Consider the following 19,427-nt stretch of genomic DNA (forward strand, 5'->3'; position numbering starts at 1 on the left):
GAGCGTGACATCCACAGGCAGCGGGCTGGGCTCGCCCAGGGCTCCCCAGGCCAGAAGCTGCCTGCTGGGCTTGGCCCACCTGTGTACCTGCATCCGTATGTTGCAGGACTGGGCCTGGGGGTGGGTGGCGGTCCTCCGTCAACAGCGCGAAAGGAGCGACAGCCCAGGAGCTGCTCGGGGCCCTTTTCAGAAGTGTCTCTACTTCCCTGGACAGGAAGTTGGTCAGAGTTGGCCGAGGATCGGGGTTGCATGTGGCCCCCCCAGACCTGTTCCCACCGAGGCCCAGGATGGGAGGACAGGTGCAGGAAGGCAGGAACAGCCTGGAGCCCAGGGAGGCGGGCTGGGAGCTCTGTCCTGCCCAGGGCCCTGCCTCCTCTGCTGTGTGACGGCAGGCACGCCCTGCCTACCTGGGGTCCCTCTGGCCTTATCTCTGACCTGTGGAAATTGGCCGAGGTGCCAGGGGAAACCTTCCAGAAGCTTCTGAGGGCCCAGAGCAGGCGCAGAGACTGGGAAGGGGGAGCTGGGGTTGGGAGGCGAGCCAGCCATTCCGATAACCCGGGCCTGGAGTCGCCAGAGTCCCCAGGACTGACCCCTGTCCTGCGCCCTGCCCACCTGCTGTGGCTCTGCATCAGGCCAGTCCATGGACCCACTATCCATGCTCGGCCAGCACCTCACCTGGAACCTTCCAGGTCTGAGGATGGTGTGGGCTGCCCAGTCTCCCTCACCCAAAGGGTGCGGCTGCAGGGGCTCCTGGCCTCCCTGGAAGCGCAGGGACCATGGGAAGCCCTGGGTGAGGTGTCTGCTGGTTGGATGGTGGCACCTGTATTCCTATGGAAAGAAAGACTGAGCTCCCTGGCACACAGTGGGCAGTGGGCAGCACTCGGACCCCGCCTGGGGGCAAGAGAGGCCAGCAGGGTCTGGACCCCCAAACAGGGAGCTCCCAGGCCGACCGAAGAGGTGTGGCCCCTGGTGTTGGAAGCAGCTCCACTGGGGGGAGGCCAGGTATCCAGCCATCAGACTTGGCTTTCAATTTTCTTGCTCGTTTATGCTCCTGTCCCAGCGTCATCACCCAGGAACCAGGTCTGGCTACTAAGTGGGACTCAGAGGGCCTGGCTGGGACTCGCAGGGTTCTCCATTCCATGGGGGTCTCGGCGACCTGGGGCCGCTCCCTCTGATGGGTGGCCGGGGCCCTGGGGCGCGTAGGATGCAGCCTGGCTGGGCGGACCCCTTTCCTGGGCAGACCCCCTCAGAGGGGTGGGGGCAGCTGCCTCTGAGGACCCCACACCAGCCAGGCCCAAGGAGAGAGCTGGGCTGCACCCCCAGGGCCACCCAACACCTCCCTGCCCCTCCTCAGCCTGTCAGGGATGTGCCCACTGTCGGGGGGGGGGCGTTAAAAATAGCAGCTGACACTTCCCAGGGAGGAGGGCAGCCTTCGCCTCCTCCAGACACGTCGAGCCATCCTCCTCCTTGGGCCTCCTCCTCTGCTATTCCTATACTTGGTAAGGGGCCTCATGGCACGGCCCCCTTCTGCCCACCCCACGCGCCCAGCCATCCAGCCCCTGGCCAATGGGCTGCCAGCAAAGATCGAATGTCACTATAACATGAGGGCGAGCGGCCGAGCGGGCAGTGCCTGAGCCGGTCCTGTCCACAGGGAGCTCCTGCCCGTTTCTCCAGAACCAGCCCCAGGTCAGTGCAGCTGCGAGCAGCCCCCGGGGCCCACCGTGTGCGGGCTGGCCTGGGCGCGGCCCGGGGTCCCAGGGTGGACCCTGTTCCAGGACGCCACGCCTCTCCACTCTAAGCACAGCATCTTGGGGAACCCAGGGAGCCACCCCAGGTCCCAAAGGTCTGGGGTGCTGGCATTGTGGGGTGATGCCTGGCACGTGGGAGCAGCTGCCCCAGGCCAGAACACAGGGCCAGCGCCGACCCGGAGGAGGAAGGCGGGGTCCCTGGAAGGCCCAGGACGAGAAGGCCCGTCCCATGGCAGACGGCTGGAGAGAGGCGAGGGAGGAGGCCAGGAAGGGCACTGCCCAGGGCTTTGAGGCCGCCCGCTGCAGGCGGCCCCGTAGCTGGCTTGGCCTTTTCACGGGACTGGACTAAATTGAGGGCGCCTCGGTCCGCGTCTCCCAGACGCCCGGGGCCGTTGCCTCCAAGGCCACCATTTGTAAAGACTAAGATGGGGCTGGCCGGATCCCCCACAGGAGCGGGTCTCTGGGGAGGGGTGGCTGGGACCCCAGCAGACTTGGGGTGGTGTCTAGAGGTCAAGGACAAGAGTGGACGGGGCCTGGGCTGGGGGCAAGACTGAAGGAGCGGTGGGGAGCCCACCTCTGCCTGGGCGGGAGAAGCACGTGCTCCCGGGAGGCCCCGCCCGCCCTGCCCGAGCCCCTGGATCTGACATCACAGGACAGGGCGCCCTCCCTGGGCAGCTCCCAGGGTGCCCGCCCTGGGTGCCCATGACCATCCTGGGAGGAGACGGGCAAGGAGCCACTGCCAGATGGGATAGGGGCCGGGGTCACGGAATGCCGTCAGGGGCCAGGGCAAGAGAGCGACCGGGCCCCCTGCCTCCCGCCCCCATCTTGGGAAGCAAGGGAGGGGGGAGTGTCCCCAAGGAGTGGTGACCTCTGAGGGCAGAACATTCAATGGACAGCTGGTGGCCTTCTCAGCTGTTGAAATGCCTCCCTGCCCCCAAGCCGAGCCCACCCAGGGCACCTCCCCAACGACGATGAGGGACGGATGGAAGGCGGGGGCACTGAGGGCTTGGGGGGCAGAGGAACCCAGAGGGGCTTCAGCTTCCCTTTGGGGAGGGAAGGGGCACCTGCCTGGGGTGTGGGGGCCGCCCGTGTGCCCCCTTGGACTCTGGCCCAGAAGACGGGGCAAGACAGGGAAGCTCAGGGGCGCAGGAGACCTGTGGGGTGGGGGGCAGGGGAGAGAAGGGGGTGGCTGAGACCTGAGCAGGCTGCTGCCCTCCCAGCCCCCCTGCCACCGTCTTGGATTTCTGGGCAGAGGTGTCTTGGCTGATTTCGGCGCCTATTCCTGGCCTCCTCAGCTGCTGCTGGCTCCTTAAAAATAACCCACCCCTGGACTCAGGCCATGGCCACCCCCTCTCAAGGCGGCTGACAGGTGTCAGGCCTGCCAGGGGGAGAGGTGGGCATGGGAGGGCGAGGCCTGGGCTCTTCCAGACCCTCCCCGGCTGCCTGGGTGGGGCGGGAGGCGGGGGCATCTAGTGAGAGTGGCCTGGGCGGGGTGGGTCGGGAGCCAGGGTCCAGGGGCAGGCCCACCAGGAGGGTCTGGGCCACGCACGGGACAGGAGACCCCGACTACAGACCAGCAGGAGGCTGTAACTTGGGGGGGGGGCAGCAGCGGCGCAGGGAGAGAGTTTAGGATGGGAACGGGCTGCTTGGCTTCCCGGAGGGGTCAGCAGAGATCCGTTGCTTAATTTTGCACGGAGCTTAAATTGCTCTGGGAAAATTAACATTCTTGACAGAGGCTTCGGAAAACTGTTCCCACCTTAGCAATGCGACGTGAATGCATCTTTAGGTGATGAACTTGTGTTTTTCTTACGCAAAGCTCCCAGGAGGGGCCATAACTATTGTCTTCAAGTGAGCTGTAGCCTCTTGTCCTGAGCTCTGCGTTTCCAGCCCTGGCCCACATTCTGACGCAGCTGCTCGGAGCCTTCCCAGGCACCGGCCGCCTCAGGCACGGTGGCCAGCTCACGCATCGCAGTGCTTGAGCCGCTGGCCCGGCGTCAGCCACGCCTGGACACGTGCGGCCAGGCCCAGGCACGGAGCTTCCCCACAGACGGCGACAAAGTGCGAGCATCCACAGGGCCCAGCACCTCGCAGGGGCACGGGGGGCGGGGGCGCGGGGGGCACCACACAGAGAAGCAGCCCAGACCCCGCCCCGAGCTAGGGCTCCGTCCACCGTCCGATGGGTCGGGGGAGGGGGAGGACGGCGCGTGTGCGCTTGGGATTCTGGAAGAAGCCTTTTCAGAGGGGACCGCTGGGCACCCCCACAAGAGGACCTGGGTGCTCACAGGAGACCATCCGTCAGAGGAGGGAAGCCCCCCTCCCCGTCCCGAGCCTCCCCCCGCCCCGCCCCGAGGCCCAGGGGCAGAGACCACCAGGACGGAGGCTTGGAGCAACGTCAGCAGGACGGCTCCAGGGTCCAGAGCGGCCTGGACGGCCTGTGTTTCTGGACGACCCTCCTGGGGAACGCTCTAGAGAGGCTGGCGGCCCCGCCTCGACCTTCCAGCTTCCCGGCCCGGCTTCCAAGGCCCAGGCCGGAGCCAGGGCAGGGAGGGGGCCGAGTGGGATCAGATCTGGGGCGAGGAGGGCTGGTGGGGGCTGGAGCCGTGGAGGAAACGAGGCAGCCTGATGAGGAGGCCCCCTGTGCGGCGGGGCCCACCCAAGGCAAGAGCCGGCCCTCGGGCGTGTCCACGCTCGGCCCCTCTCAGCCCAGCTCCACGCGCCCGCACCCCCCCAGCCCAGCGCCCCCCCGCACCCCGGCCAGGGCTGCTCCTGAGTCTGTCCTGGTCTCCCCCCTCCCCGCAGAGACCATCCACCCACCATGTCGGACGAGGAAGTGTGAGTACCCGCCCCGCACCGTGCCCCCCGGACCTCAGCCGTGCTCAGAGGCCAGAGGAGCCGCTGAGAGAAAGCCCCTAACCCCCTCTCTCCCCCACAGAGAACACGTCGAGGGTAAGTGTGAAGGCCCCGTCTCTGCATCAGCCTCTGGGCAGCAAACCCAGGTGGGAGGCCCTCCCGCTGCTGCCAGCACCTCTCCTGGGGGCCCGCTGGGAGCTGCATCCAGACCGACGGACCCCTCCGTAGATGAGCTTCCTGCTCCTGCCCCACGCCCCTCCTCCGAGGACGGGTCCCCGAGCCCAGGACCGTCCGCACCCGCCCTCCACCACCCAGCCTGGCAGCAGGCTGTGCACCCCATGGCAGGACCTGGGCATCCGCGCCCTCCCCGCAAGCCGTGTCACCGCCAGAACCCCTTCTTCCTCCCGGCCTGGGATGGGGCGCCACCTCCTCCCCTTCCAGGCTGCCCCTGGGGCCTCTAACTGCTCCTCCCTCTGTTCTACCCCCTTGCAGAAGAGTACGAGGAGGAAGGTAACTGTGGCTGCCCCCGAAAGTGCCCTTGTGCCCCAGGGCTCCCCCAAGCCACCCTCCCCCACCCCGCGCCGCACGTCCAGCCTGGCCCCCCAGGCCTCAGGCCCCCCCGGGGCTCGCCAATTAACGTCCACCTCCTCCTCATTAATCCGTTGCCATCACCCCTAACGGTCCACCTCGTTAGTCGATTAATAGAAAACACTCACTAATCCCGCACTAACACTTTTGTCTTATTATGTATCATTTATACATAATAGTCTCATCGTGTGTCCAGTGGTGTGTGTCGTAAGCTGGGGTTTGGGCGTGAAAACTCTCACCTCATCAATAACAAGATTGGGTGTGTGAGCCCTGCCTGCATCTGTCTGTCTCTCTCTGTCTGTCTCTCTGTCTCGGCCTTTCTGTGTCTCTGTCTCTTGCTCTCTGTGTCTCTGTCTCTCTCTGTGTCTCTGTGTGTCTCTCTCTGTGTCTCTGTCTCCCTCTCTCTGTCACTCTGTCTCTCAGTCTCTCTGTCTCTGCCTTTCTGTGTCTCTGTTTCTGTGTCTCTGTCTCTCTCTGGGTCTCTGTGTCTCTCCGTATCTTGCGTCTGTGTGTCTCTCATCCTCACCCCCGCCCCCTTCCTGTTGGAGCTGTCACCCTCGGGGGTCTGGAGGCCCCTCCGTGGCCCCTGGGGGCTGTGGGAGGCTGGGGGTCGTGCCTGCAGGCGTGGGAGCCTACCTGGAAGGCGGCACAGGCTGTTCCCTGCCATCTGCCTGGAGACCTCAGCCGGCAGGGCTCTCCTGGGGGCATTCTAAGCACTAGGTTTTGACAATATTTTGAAAACACTTGGCTACCCTAACAACGTGAGCAAGACATGTCTTTCTGCTGAAAATGTGGAATAACTCCTTTCTGAGGGGCGGGAAATCTGGTCCCAGGAGCCACCCTTCCCTGGGGCAGGTGGTGGCCCGGGCGGGTCCCCGCAATGTCCTCCTGCTGGGCCTCTATGTCACCCACGGACAAGGCCTCTGTCCTCACCTCCGTCACCTTCAGAGTCAGACTTAGGGAGCCCCTCCCTGCACAGAGCCTGCCGTCAGGGGAGCCTCCCATCAGGCTGAGCCCCCAGGACCTGGCCGAGTTGCTGCAGAGGCAGCACCCAGGCCCGAGCCGCCCCAGGTCCTACAGGCTGGCTCTGCAGGGCCAGTCTCCCCTGGTCCCTGGGCTGCCCGCTGCCTCTGCCCCCGAGGGGCCCCCTTCCTGCCACTCCTAGCCCCAACCTCTAAGCCTAACGTGTGTCTTCGTTCCCTCCCTACTGCTCCCTTGGCTGCCACCTCAGAAGAGGCCCAGGAGGAAGGTAAGTGGGGTCCGGGACCCCGGCCCAGGACCCCGGGCCAGCCCTCTGACTCCACAGAGCCTCCCGGTGCCCCGTGCCCCCACCCCGTCTAAGGACGTGCAGTGTGTGCTCCCAACTAACCTCTTGTCTCTCCTCCCGCCTCCCGCGCACCCAGCGCCCCCCCCGCCTGCAGAAGTCCATGAGGTCCATGAAGAAGGTATGAGGGCACAGGACTTCTGGTGCCCATGTGGGGCCCGGGGCTGGCTGGGCACGCCGGGTGGGGGAGGATGGGCCAGTGGGGTGCCAGCCAGCCAAGGGGCCCCCCATGTGGCCCCAACGTAACCCACTAACCGTGGCCAATGCTTGACCAGAGAGGGCCTCCTCGAGGGCCAGCACCCACCCCTACAGGGGCTGGGCTGCAGATAGGGGTCCCCACCCCCCAGCACAGGGAGGGGGTCAGTGGGGGGCTGGGCTGCAGATAGGGGTCCCCACCCCCCAGCACAGGGAGGGGGTCAGTGGGGGGCTGGGCTGCAGATAGGGGTCCCCACCCCCCAGCACAGGGAGGGGGTCAGTGGGGGGCTGGGCTGCAGATAGGGGTCCCCACCCCCAGCACAGGGAGGGGGTCAGTGGGGGGCTGGGCTGCAGATAGGGGTCCCCACCCCCCAGCACAGGGAGGGGGTCAGTGGGGGGCTGCTGGACTGGATGTTGACCCAGCTGTCCCCAGGGACATTGCTGAGCCAGCCGTCCACCCCAGGGTGGGTAAAAGCCCCGAGGTGCTCGACGCCTCGGCAGGGTCGGGTGGGGCCCCAGACCAGACCTCAGGGGATCGAGGGGCGACGGTGGAACAGCCCCTGCAGCCTGTGCTCCCAGCCAGGCCCGTCAGCCCCCAGCTGAGTCCTCGTCACCTCCCAGTCCCCCCCCAGCTTGCCCCCGTGGGGTCCGGGTAGACGGCGGGAGGGGAGAAGGCCAGGCTCGGAGCAGCGGTCGGAGCAGCTGAGGGCTGGCGCCCGGGGTCGCAGGCCAGGAAGAGAAGCCAGCGTGTCCCCCACTCTGGGGCTGGGCCACGAGTCCTGGGCTACAGGCCCTGTCCCTCCAGGCCCCGCGGGCCACCCCGCCGGGCCACGTGGAGTCCTGGAGGGGGGCAAAGAAGCCGGCAAGCGGGAGGCAGCAGAGGAAGGCAGGACCCTGGCGCCCCAAGACCAGCACGAGCCTCAGGACGGAAGACCTGGGCCGGAGAGCCTGTGTGCGAGGCAGGGACAGGCCTGGGGACGCTGCCCCGGCCGACATTGACCATGTCTTGCTCACTCCCCGCACGCTGCCCACCCCTCGGCCTGGCCACTGACCCGCCCGTGGCGACGTGCTGTTTCCATTAACCTCGGATCCCTTCTCCTTTGACCTCTGACCTGGGCATTGCCTCTTGTTCCATGGCCCTCCTTAGTCCATGAAGTTCATGAACCAGGTATGTGCCATGACTTCAGTCTCGTGTGGGCGCGTGTGCACACGTGGTGAGTGTGAGTGTGAGCCGCAGCCTGGCTGAGAAGGAACAAGAGGGCCCGCGTAACCCACTCACGGCGTGTTCTGCTGGCCTGCTGCCTCCCCCATCTCAGCCCCAAGTTCACGGCTGGTTCTCTCTCCCCCTCCCCCCACGGTGCTGCTTCTGCAGAGGAAGTTCAAGAAGGTACGCGGGCCCCCAGCCCCGTCCCACGGCCTGAACGCCGCTGCTTCCTGCTCCCAGCTGGCATGACTCGCCGCTGTTCCTGTGGGCTGGGGACAGGCTGGGGACAGACTGGGGACAGGCTGGAGACAGGCTAGGGACGGGTTGGGGATAGGATGGGGACAGGTTAGGGACAGGCTGGGACAGGTTAGAGACAGGGTGGGGACCAGCTAGGGACAGGTTAGGAACAGGCTGGGGACAGGCTGGAGACAGGTTAGGGACAGGCTGGGACAGGTTAGAGACAGGGTAGGGACAGGCTGGGACAGGTTAGGGACAGGCTTGGACAGGTTAGGGACAGGCTGGGACAGGTTAGGAACAGGGTGGGGACCGGCTAGGGACAGGTTAGGGACAGGGTGGGGACCGGCTAGGGACAGTCTGGGGACAGCAAAGGCCTGGAGTCTGGCTCAGGGTATGGGCCGAGCACTCAGAACGAGGGGACAAGGCCCTTCCTGGGCTCCCGGCAGAAGACAGGGTCACCAGCCTTGAGGCTAATTGCAGAGTCGAGTAGAGCCCGAGAAGGGTGCAGGCCTTGAGAGGCTGTGCTGGGGTCCACTGGGACCCTCTGGATCCAGCAGGGCGGGGTGGAGAGCAGAGCAGAGGCAGGGCGGGTGGCCCCCTCTCTGCCCCAGAAAGCCAGTGGGTGGGGGGAGGGGGAAGGAGGGGGCTGGAGAGGCCAGTGGGGTGAAGCAGAGCGTCAGGCTGAGGCCCAGGTGGGCACGTCAGGGACCCGGAACAGCCAGGGGCCTTGCGTGCCAACCAGCACTCTGTCAGGTCCGGGCAATCCCCCGTGCCTGGGCTGGAGCTGGCCACACCCAAGCATGTGGTGCCCCCGGCGGGCCTGCCCTCCGCGCAGCACAGCGGGGCTGCTGCCATTCTGGGGCGGGGGGGAGCTGTAGGCTCCAGTCAGGGCCTCGCATCCACATGCCTTGAGGGGCTTCAGGGGGGCCTCGGGGCTGGGCCTGAATCCCGAGCGTGGCCCCCAGAGGACCCCCCTTCACTGGCCTCAGTGAGGCCACTTTGGTCTCGCCCGAAGGGACATGCTGGGTGGACGCCGGGGACCGGGCCTCACAGGAACCTGAGTCCGGGCCAGGGCTTTAGGTGGCCCTGGATCCAGCCCTGAGGCCGACAGACAGACAGATAGACAGGCAGACAGGGTGGGGATGCCAGGCCACTGCCCACTTGCCTGCTGCCTGCGGGAGCTTCACCGCATGGCCCCTGTGCCCGCGGCGCTGCCCCCGCCCTGCCCCCGCTCTTCCTGGGCACCTACGCCCACAGCGCCCACCCCTCCATCTCCCACACAGACTGCCCCCACCGTGTGCCGGGGAGCTGGCCGGCCCCCCTGAAACCCAAGCAGCCCTTGTTGGGGGTGCTTAGGACAGAGGGGAGACCCTGCCAAGAGCCCTCCCCACCCCGATGGCCTGGGGTGAGCCCAAGGGTGGGTGGGGGCGCTCGTGGTTCAGACCGGCCGAGGGCCTCGCACGTGGACGGCCCTGTCGTCGCCACCACAGGGCCCCAAGCAGGCACTGAGGGATGGGCCGAGGCACTGCCAGGCCTGCTGCACACCCTGGGCTGTGTCCAGGGCCCAGGAAGGCTGGGAGAGTCAGAGGGAGCAGCCCCCACAAGAGGGGAGGCCCGCTTGGCCCAGGCGGGCGGGGTCTCGGGTCTGAAGCTGCAGCCTGCGCAGGCCACCTGTCATCGGCCAGCCCTGTCTCAGGTCCCCAGAACTGCCTGCTCCCAGGGGAAGCCTTGAAGAAGCCCGCCACTAGCACCCACAGGCCCTCCTGGCTCCCCAGCCCCGGGGGGCCTCCTGGTCCCGCAGCCCCTCCAGTTCCTCCCCAGACAGAAATCCTCTGGCCTTCAGCTGGGGTCCCCAGTGGCTTCCCGGCCATCCCTCGGCCAGGGGAGGAGGGGTCGAGCTGCGTCCCTCGGCTGGTGGCCCCCGCCCAGCCCCACATCCGTGGCCCCATCTCACGCCCCCAACGCTCCCCTGCAGCCTCGCTGGCTTTTCTCTTGCATGTGTGCTTATGCCCCGAAGACGCGGAGGAGGAGGAGGAGGAGGACGAGGCAGGTAAGGCCGGGCCCCTGGCCGCTCGCAGTGCTCCAGGCCGTGTCCGGACCGTCCTGAGATGAGAGGGCCGGCCTGCCGGGGTCTGTCTCCAGGGCTCTCATCCCTCTCCCGTGGCCGCCCGTCCACCTGTCTGTCCTCCTCATCTCCCGCACAAGGCCTCCAAGGCCCAGGCCTTGCTGCTTCGCGCAGGCTCCGCGGTGGGTCTTGGCACTGCCCGCTCCCAGCTTCTGCCTGACGCCGGGGCGGGGGGGGTCAGTGGGCAGGGGGACACTCCCCTGCCCCAGTCTTTGCCCCTCCCTCCTCTCCTGCCCCTTGGCCCTGAGGCTGCTGGACTTCTGGTCTCCATTTCCTCCTGGCCCCTGGCCCCATGTGGGCCGGAGCACAGACAAGACCCTCTTGCCCCTGGCAGGTGGGAAGGGGTGGGTGGTGGGCTCCGCTGGAGGGGCAGGCGGCCATCCTGGCCGGAGCGGGCGTCTCACCTGGCCTCTCTCCCCTCCCCACGTCGGCGCTGTGCTGCCCAGAGGAGAAGCCGAGACCCAAGTAAGTATGGGCTGGGGGCAAGGCTGGATGCCTGGTGGGCAGGCGGGCGCTGGGTGAGAGGGCAAGGCCTGGAGTCCACGCTTGGAGACACTGAGAGGGCAGTCTCAATGGGTGGGGTCCACCGGGGGAACCACTCCCCACAGGAAGGCAGCATGTTGGTCCCGGGGACCCAGACCCCTGCAAAACAGCGGCCGTTTCTCACTCCTCGCTGTGGTGTTCAAGAGTCCAGCTTCTGATGAGGCACGTGGTGCGATGGGGTGACAGGGGCAGCCAGAGCCCCCCAGGTGGGGTCAGAGACCACCTGCTGCTTTACCCCGGGGCTGCACAGAGATGACTCTGGGGTCCAGGCAGGCATGGCTCCGCCCCAGCCCATCCAGTGCAGGCCAGGAGGGCTTCCTGCAGGAGGAGGCCAAGGGTAGAGAAAGGACGTTGGGAAGGTGGGGAGACGGGGCAGAGAGAGGGAGGCCCAGGGAGCCCCCAGGCCCTCTGTGCGAAACAGGTGGGAGTGGGGCCACGGGAGGGAGGGTCTCACCCCGAAACCCACTTCAGAACAGAACCTTGACCCGAGCCCCGATCCTTCCCGGTGCCAGGGCATCTGAGCCCCAGGAGTTCCAAAGGGCCCCATTCCCTCATCTGACCCACTCAGGAGGAAGTGAGGGATTTTTTTTTTTTTTTTTTCATCTTTTTGCCTTTTCTTGGGCTGCTTCTGTGGCATATGGAGGTTCCCAGGCTAGGGGTCTAATCCGAGCTGTAGCCGCCAGCCGACACCACAGCCACAGCAACACCAGATCCAAGCTGCATCTGCGACCTACACCATAGCTCACGGCCATGCCATATCCTTAACCCACTGAGCAAGGGCAGGGACCGAACCCGCAACCTCATGGTTCCTAGTCGGATTCGTTAACCACTGCGCCACGACGGGAACTCCCTGAGGGATTTTTTTTGCCATATTCCGACTGTCCCGCCTTTTCTGTTTCTGATGAGTTCCAGCACAGGGCCCCCCACCCCGGGGGGGGGGCATTCGCGCTGCCTCAGCTCCACAGAGCCAGACGCCTCATCAGCGCACGTCCAGCTTTGCCCCCTCGGAGGGAAGCGCTAGGGATTCTCAGAAGAAGCCTGGAAATAGACGGAGGGTTAGCCAGCACCTTCCGACTCCGGGACTTTATTTTTCAGCAATTTTAAAGAAAGCTGCCGGGTCACAAGATATTTTCTAGTTTAAAAAAAATGTTTGTGTTTTCATTATGAAAATAAAACACCTCATTAAAGAAAATTTGGAAAATACATAAAAGTCCAACCAAAAAAAAAAAAAAAAAGTCATCTCTAACTCCCCCACCCCGCCAGCCAGACTGCGGAAAAGAGTAGAGAGAAATAAAAAGGCTTATTTCTTCCTACCCTTTTTCCATGCATAGGGCTCGGAAAAAAAAAAAAAAAAAGATTGAAACGCTGAGCTGTTTTTCAAACATCGTACTGTCTATACAGCCTTGAATTCTGCTTTTTTGAAATGCAGCGCTGTTCCTAAGTATTTTTCCATGTTTTTACATAGTCTTCTTAAATATTTTGAATGGCCACATAATATTCCATCAATCGGACAAACCCTAATTTTCCTAACCATTCCTCTAGTGCAGGATATTAAGGCTCCCCCCAATATTTTACTGTCATAAATAATGCTTGGTGGAAAGCATTTTCTGCCTTTCGGGTTATTTCCTTAGGCCGCATTCCCAGAACTGGAATTACTGGGTCAAAGAGTGGGAGCATTCTTAAGGGTTTTTGACAGCCTCTGCCAAACGGCTTCCACGAGGGCCGCCAGCGCGGTCTCCACACCGCATGGCCGGGGACCGCGACGTGCCTGCACATCGCGGCCACTGACAGAGGGATGAGAAATGGCCTCGCTGGCTTGTTTGCCTTCGCATTCCTTTGATGGCTTGGGAGCCTTTCCCGCGTGTGTTGACTGCCGGTCTTTCTTCCTGGGGGCTGCTGGTTTATGCCCTTTGCCCATTTATCTAACGGCGGAGGCGTCTCTGTGTTTTTTTAATCATCGGTTTGCATAAGGATATAAGTCTTCTCTGTATTTGCTGAAAATATTTTTCTAGTCTGGTTTTCTCCCCCCTTCACGTTGTGCCTTTTTCCACATACATAAGTTTTTCATTTGCATGGAGTCATCTGGCCGCATCGCTCCCTGCTCAGGACCTTCCGAGCTTAGAAAACCCTTTCCCGCGCCAGCATCCTGGTCCACGTTCAACTCCGCTTTCTTCTTGTTCTAAGACATTGTTGTTGTTGATTTAACTCTTTGCTCCATCTGGGATGTCCTGAGGGAGGGCGCGGGACCGTGGCTGTTGTAGCCAGATGGGCGGCGGCAGCGGGGTGGTGGTGGAGGGGTCTCGTTTCTTCTTCACGCTGCTCTCTGTGCAGCCCCCTTCCTCTGGGTCCCCAGAAAGAAAGATCAAAGCAGAGCCAGGGAAATGCAAAGTGTCATCCGAGATGGCTGTTCCTGCCCGCAGAGGCCAAAGGCCCTGGGGGGCCTGCGGTCACCCCCCTGCCTTCTGGTGTGACCTGGCCACATGTGTTTATTTGTCGGAGATGGAAGGCAAGGCTACCCTTCCTGGACAGATGGGTGGGCAACAGCCCTCGTGAGGTCCAGAAGTTGCAAGACAGAGGGGTGCTAAGAGGTTGACACCTTCTCCTGGTGTCAAGCCACTTTGGGGACAGTGGGTCATGCATCTGACAGGAACAAAGTTCAGGCCATGTACTCTCAGACTGGTGCCAGGGCGAGAGGGTTGGAGGGCCAGCTCAGGGCCAGGCCAGGTGGGGTCAGGCCAGCCCTCCCGGTGGGATCCCCATGTGCCCCCACTCATGAGCCTCTCTCTCTCTCTCTGCTTCAGACTCACTGCTCCTAAGATCCCGGAAGGGGAGAAAGTCGACTTTGATGTGAGTTGACGGGACCCAGGCCTATGCGGTCTCCCCCCAGCCCCCGCCTTCAGGCCCCAGACTAAGCCTGAGAGGGCCGCCCCCTCCAGAGCAGCCCAAGGTGGGGCTTCCTGGTTCCAGGCATTCTGCTTTCATTCATTCCTGGACCACAGGGGGCTCCTCCAGTAATGATATCTGTCTCCCTCCTCCCCCATTCATTCCGCCTGTCTCTCCACCCCTCATCCAGATACCCACCCACTCATCGTGCACCCCTGCTTTCCTCCACCCACCTACCCACCCACCCATCTGTGCACCCACCCTCTGTGTTTTCCTCTCTCCACCTGCTTATCCACCCTATCCAACCATCCATCCATCCACCCATCCATCCACCCACCCATCTGTCCATCCATCCATCCACCCACCCATCCACCCATCCATCATCCACCCACCCACCCATCCATCCATCCACCCATCCATCCACCCACCCACCCATCCATCCATCCATCCATCCATCCACACAGGCACCCTTTTCTCCATCCATCACCCCTCACTTTGTTCCTCCCCCCCTTTCTCCACTCACCCACTCACCCATGTTCAAGACACAGTCTCGCCCCCCAGTTTCTTCTCTGCCCGGCCCATGTGGGGCTTCTCTGAGCACGACAACAAGGCCACATCAGAGCCGGTCTATCCCAGGGGTGCTGACGACCGACCTCAGGGCTGTGCATGGCCTGGACTCACCCAGGGCCGGGGTTAGGGGGCCATTCCTGCCCTTCTGCTGAGGAAGTAGGCAGCCCCTGGCCCCCAGAAAGGCAGCAACTCAACTGAGGGCTCCCTGCTGGTGCACAGGCGGGCCAGCAGCCTGAGGAGGAATGGGTTCAAGAGGAAGGGTGGGCTTGATGGGCCTGTCCCCCCACCCCCACAGGACATCCAGAAGAAGCGCCAGAATAAGGACCTTATGGAGCTGCAGGCCCTCATCGACAGCCACTTCGAGGCTCGGAAGAAGGAGGAAGAGGAGCTGGTCGCTCTCAAGGAGAGAATCGTGAGTCCCTAGTCCTGGGTGAGGGGGCGCTGCTGGGCACTGGTAGGGGCAGCCAGGCTTGGCAAGGCCAGGCTGACCCGCTTCCCCCCCTCTCCACAGGAGAAGCGCCGTGCCGAGAGAGCCGAGCAGCAGAGGATCCGGGCTGAGAAGGAGCGGGAGCGCCAGAACAGGCTGGCGGTGAGGCCGGCGCCCACCCCCCCACCCTGAGCCCCAGAAACTCCAGGGGCCCAGGCCTCCCTCTCCTGACCCTCCCTTGACCTTGGCCAGTCCCCAGGGCCACAGGCTCGGGGCCCCAGGCCCTCAGAACCCCTGCGGGAGGGCAGACCCAACCAGGACGTGGACCCTCCAGAAGGGGCCAAAGCCCGGCAGGCCCCGAAGGGGACAGGGCATCCCTGAGGCCTCGCGGGGGCGGGGGGGGGGTCTCCACAGGAGGAGAAGGCCCGGCGGGAGGAGGAGGAAGCCAAGAGAAGGGCGGAGGACGACCTGAAGAAAAAGAAGGCGCTGTCCTCCATGGGCGCCAACTACAGCAGCTACCTGGCCAAGGTGAGCGCGGGCTGCGGGCCCCCCGCCCCCCCACGGCCCAGGCTGCTGGCGCGACGCCCTCCGCTGTGTCCCCTCAGGCCGATCAGAAGCGAGGCAAGAAGCAGACGGCCCGGGAGATGAAGAAGAAGGTGCTGGCCGAGCGGAGGAAGCCCCTCAACATCGACCACCTCAGTGAGGACAAGCTGAGGTGAGGCCCCCGCCCCCCCCCCGGGGGGGGGGCGCTGGCTGCTCCCGGGCCCGTCCCCCAACCTCCTCTGTGGCCCCAGGGACAAGGCCAAGGAGCTCTGGGACGCCCTGTACCAGCTGGAGATTGACAAGTTCGAGTACGGGGAGAAGCTGAAGCGCCAGAAATACGACGTGAGTGGGGCACCTCCTGCCTCGCCTGCCAGTGGGGTCCCCCACCCCAGGCCCCTGGGACCCCCACCGCCTGCCGGGAACATGCCGGGGCCTCCTCCAGGCTGGCCTCCCCCTCAGCCCCGCCCCGGGGCCGGCGGGAGGGCGCCACGGGCCAGTGTCCTCAGGGCCCTAGAAGGCCCGTGTGAGTCCTGAACCCACCCAGTGGCCCTAAGTTCCTCCCCAGAGCCCGCTCTGCCCACCCACCCCGGCCATGCCCACTCTGGGGTGGGCGCCGGGGATGTCCGAGAGCCCTGGGCAGACTCTGTCCCTGGGGGTCCTCCCCAGCCTGGGGGTGTGGGTGCCAGTCCTGGGGACTCATCGGCCTGTTGAAACCTGGCCCGCTCCTGCCTTGCCAACGCAAAGGCGTGGTGCCCACACTTCCTGCTGCTCCAGGGTCCCTGGGGAGGGACTTTCTGCTCCCAGGGCGCCTCCTCCAGCTTCCCCTACGGGCCAGCGAGTCGGAGGGTGCCGGCAAGCAGTGCGACAGCCGCGTGAATCCTGATGCCTCCTCAGGGGCCCGAGGGCGAGTTGCCTGGTCCTTCTGCGTCTCCATTTCCCATAACTGAGGGAGGACTGGCTGCCGCCAGGGGCACCCGCCGGCCAGCAGGGCCACACAGCTGGCAGGACTGCTCTCTGCCGGTTGCGCCCTGGGAGGGCCGGCCCCCTAAGCAGCCTGACGGCCCAGAGCCAGACGTCCCCACTGTGTCCATGGGTTGAGCCAAGGGCGCGCCGCCTCCTGACACACCCGTGCACGGCCCCCGGAGGGTCCCCGGGAGTTAGGGGACCCAGCAGGGCCCCGGCCCAGGCTAGCGCAGTGCAGGCCAGGGCGTCTGAGCCTCCGCCTCACCCACCAGCCCCGTAACCGTCTTGGTCTTTCTAGATCATGAACGTCCGGGCCAGAGTGGAGATGCTAGCCAAGTTGTAAGTAGCCAGAGTCCACCGTGGACCGGGCTTGAGTGTTCACGCACGGTGGGCCTCTCGCATGGCGAACACCTGGGTCGTTGCGGGTGTCGGCGGCCGGGGGCACGGAGCCCACGGAGGCCCCCTCCTCTCCTCCCGCCCGCCTCCTCCCCCCTGCCCGCAGCCGGCGACTTCTGAGGCTGACCTGCTGTCCTTGTGGGCAGCGAGGGCCAGGCCTGGCCTTCCCTGGCCTCCCCGGCAGGCAGCAGGCGGGAGCAGCTGGGCCAGGGAGCCAGAGGCTGCGGGCTCTGAGCTCAGGGGCCACCAGAGGCAGGGGCTCTGAGTACTAAGCCTCCCCTCCGCCGTGCCCCCTGCCCCACACCCCGCGCAGGCAGGAAGGTAAGTGGCCAGCTCCAGGGCTGCTGTGTGTCATAGCCCAGGTCTCAGGCTCAGGCCACCACGAGGGAGTCAGAGGACGTGCCCGGAGGATCCGGGACACAGTAAGAGGACCAAGCCCGCCAAGGCTGCTGAGGGGCCGGCGGCGCGGGAGGCCGCCCGCCACCCAGCCTGGTCCTGCGCGGTCGCGGCAGGTAAGTCGTCTGTGTCGTTTGCAGATCATCAACCTCAGAAGCCGCATCGACCAGGCCCAGAAGCAGTGAGTAGCCCCGTGTCCCTTGCTCTGTGCAGGGCACAAGGCCCCAAGGGTCGGCCGCCACCACCCCACCAGGGGCCCGGCGACCTTAGCCTGTGCCGGTGGCAGCCGGCCCTCAGCAGAGCAGTAACCAGACTAACCGGCCGGCCGCGTGGGCCAGCGTGTGGGGGCCCTGCAGCCCTGGACCCGCAGCCTCCTTTCACCCCCGCCCAGAGCCCAGGAGGACGGCAGGTTTCGAGGGGTGGGGGGGCCTCTGCGAGGGCGCCAGCGCTGCCTTTAGAGTGGCCTAGCAAAGCCAGTCTTGGTTCCTGGACGTCCCAGCACCATGTCACCTCAAAGGGGACCAGGGAGAGGAGTCGGGAGGCGGGGTTTTGTCCCCAGCCCCTGTGACATCACTGGGTGAACATCACAGTTCCTCAGGGCAGCGAAGGGTCTGCCGTAGGCTGCCCTCTGAGGGTCCCCGGGGCTCCCTGCAGCAGCTGCTGGAAGAGGCCCGGAGAGCCTGTGCCCAGGGGCCACCCGCTCTGGGAATTTGTCTCCGAGCCTGGTGGGCTGGGCTGGCACACCCTCCGTGGAGGGTAGTCGGGGCTGGCGAAGGGGACACCCTCCTCCTGGGCTCCGCTGTGCAGGGCAGGAGTTTCTGCAGGCCCCTTTGGGAGCAGGCTATTCAGCCAGTTGTGCGTGTGTGCATGCGTGTGTGGGTGTGTGTGTGTGGCTGGCAGGGCCTCAGCTGGCTCCTGCTGAGGGACGTAGGCCATGGCCCCCCGCACCAGGCCTGGGGAGCTGCAGGGCCTATTCCAGCCCAAAATTGTCCCAAGAGAGCTCTGAGCCCCTCACCCTAACTCTGCACCCAGCTCTTGCCTGGCTCACTGGCCTGCACAGGGCCTCAGAGGCGGGGCAGGCTCCTGAAGCCACCACCTCTTAGGGTTCCATTCTAACCAGTGGCCAAGGGGCTGAAACTCCAGAGCAGGATAGAGGCCTCCTGGGCCCCGAGTCCATTGGGCTGGGACTGACGACCTGGAGGAAGGGCCCAGAATAGCCCCCTGCCCAGCTTCCCCTGCAGCAGACACGAGACAAAGTAGCTGGGAAGAGAGCTGCCTTCAGGGTGGTTTCCCGGCCGGCTGGCAGGCTCAGGTCCTGCGGTCTCGCTGCCGCCTGCGCCCAGTGGGGTAGGGGTGGGGGGACCAGGCCCCCCCAGCCCCTCCTTAAGCTTACTAACTGCCTGGGCACTAAGCCACCCGAGCCCGGTTGGGCAGGTACAGGTGAGTCATGGCTGCTGGATGGGAGCTGGGTGTGCCGGGGCTTCTGGGGCCGGGCCTTCGCCCTCCCCACAGCCCACTCAGGTTCAAAGGCCTTGGGGCCAGGATCCCGGACAGCCTCCGGCTCAAGACCGACTCGCTTCCCATTTACAGCAGCAAGAAGGCCGGGACGACGCCCAAGGGCAAGGTTGGCGGAAGGTGGAAGTAACGTGGCTGAAGAGATTCCCAGAGGCAGAGACCCACACGGTGGCATCTGGCCCCGGCAGCCCTGCGTCTCTATCCTCGCTCCCCACCTTCTGGGGTCTGTGAATAAAGCTACCAGACTCCCCTCTACCACATGTGTGCTGGCTCATTGGGTGGGAGGGGCTCTGACGGCTGCCCGAGGGCAGAAGCATCACGGTGGCTGCTCTGCAGCTTGGGAGCCCGGGGGCCACTGGGCGCCCATCCGGGGGTCAGGTCCAGAGACTCCCGGGCTGTGGCTCTACTGGGCCACGGGTGCCAGGCCCCGGCTCCCCGCCGGCTCTGCGTGCGGCTTCCCCTTCTGTCGCTGGAACTTTTCACCCCTCGAACCTTCTGCCCCCATCCAACAAGCCCACATGCCACTGAGCCCTCCACCTTGGCCGGGGTCGAGGCTCCCAGGAGCAGCCCCCGCCCCGGGTCGGCTCTGAAGCCGGCTTGGGCAGAAGAGCTTGGCCTTTGCAGGGGGCCCGGGAGGAGGCCCAGGCACAGTGGGACACTTTACAATCGTCCCCCCGAAATGGGGCAGAAGCAGGAGGGGTGCACGCAGCCCCAGGAAAGGGGCGGACAAGCACGTTCCAGAGAGCCGCCCAGCACACACAGACTGCTCTTTCTATATTATACCAGAACACAGTGCTCGCTCTGTAGCAAGTCTGCAAGTCCTGACCAAACAGAATTACGGAAAATATAAATCACAAAAATTGGATCAAGACATAGAGCCTCGCACAGCCAAGTATCCACAGAGGAAGCCGCCCGAGTCG

General features: G+C 64.9%; 1 protein-coding gene across 42 annotated transcripts; it reads left to right on the forward strand.

Moving 5' to 3' along the window:
- TNNT3 (troponin T3, fast skeletal type) lies at positions 73–19,112 on the forward strand. 42 transcript variants are annotated; one of them, XM_021081696.1, is made up of 18 exons: positions 1,609–1,686; positions 4,548–4,580; positions 4,681–4,694; positions 5,091–5,108; positions 6,418–6,435; positions 6,590–6,631; positions 7,853–7,873; positions 8,078–8,092; positions 10,718–10,736; positions 13,616–13,661; positions 14,563–14,679; positions 14,779–14,856; positions 15,109–15,222; positions 15,300–15,409; positions 15,489–15,579; positions 16,499–16,539; positions 17,133–17,173; positions 18,583–19,112. In XM_021081696.1, exons 2-18 carry the CDS (start codon positions 4,564–4,566, stop codon positions 19,095–19,097), a joined length of 1,317 nt encoding a protein of 438 aa, XP_020937355.1. In that variant the 5' UTR covers positions 1,609–1,686; positions 4,548–4,563; the 3' UTR covers positions 19,098–19,112.

Source organism: Sus scrofa, chromosome 2, assembly GCF_000003025.6.
Source record: "Sus scrofa isolate TJ Tabasco breed Duroc chromosome 2, Sscrofa11.1, whole genome shotgun sequence".
In the NCBI taxonomy this organism is placed as follows: Eukaryota; Metazoa; Chordata; class Mammalia; order Artiodactyla; family Suidae; genus Sus; species Sus scrofa.

Bases quoted from the DNA above. Each gene is read 5' to 3' on its own strand.
- TNNT3 (XM_021081696.1), top strand. The intron at 6,632-7,852 runs GTATGAGGGCAC...GGCCCTCCTTAG, and splicing joins CCATGAGGTCCATGAAGAAG to TCCATGAAGTTCATGAACCA. The intron at 14,680-14,778 runs GTGAGTCCCTAG...CCCTCTCCACAG, and splicing joins TCGCTCTCAAGGAGAGAATC to GAGAAGCGCCGTGCCGAGAG.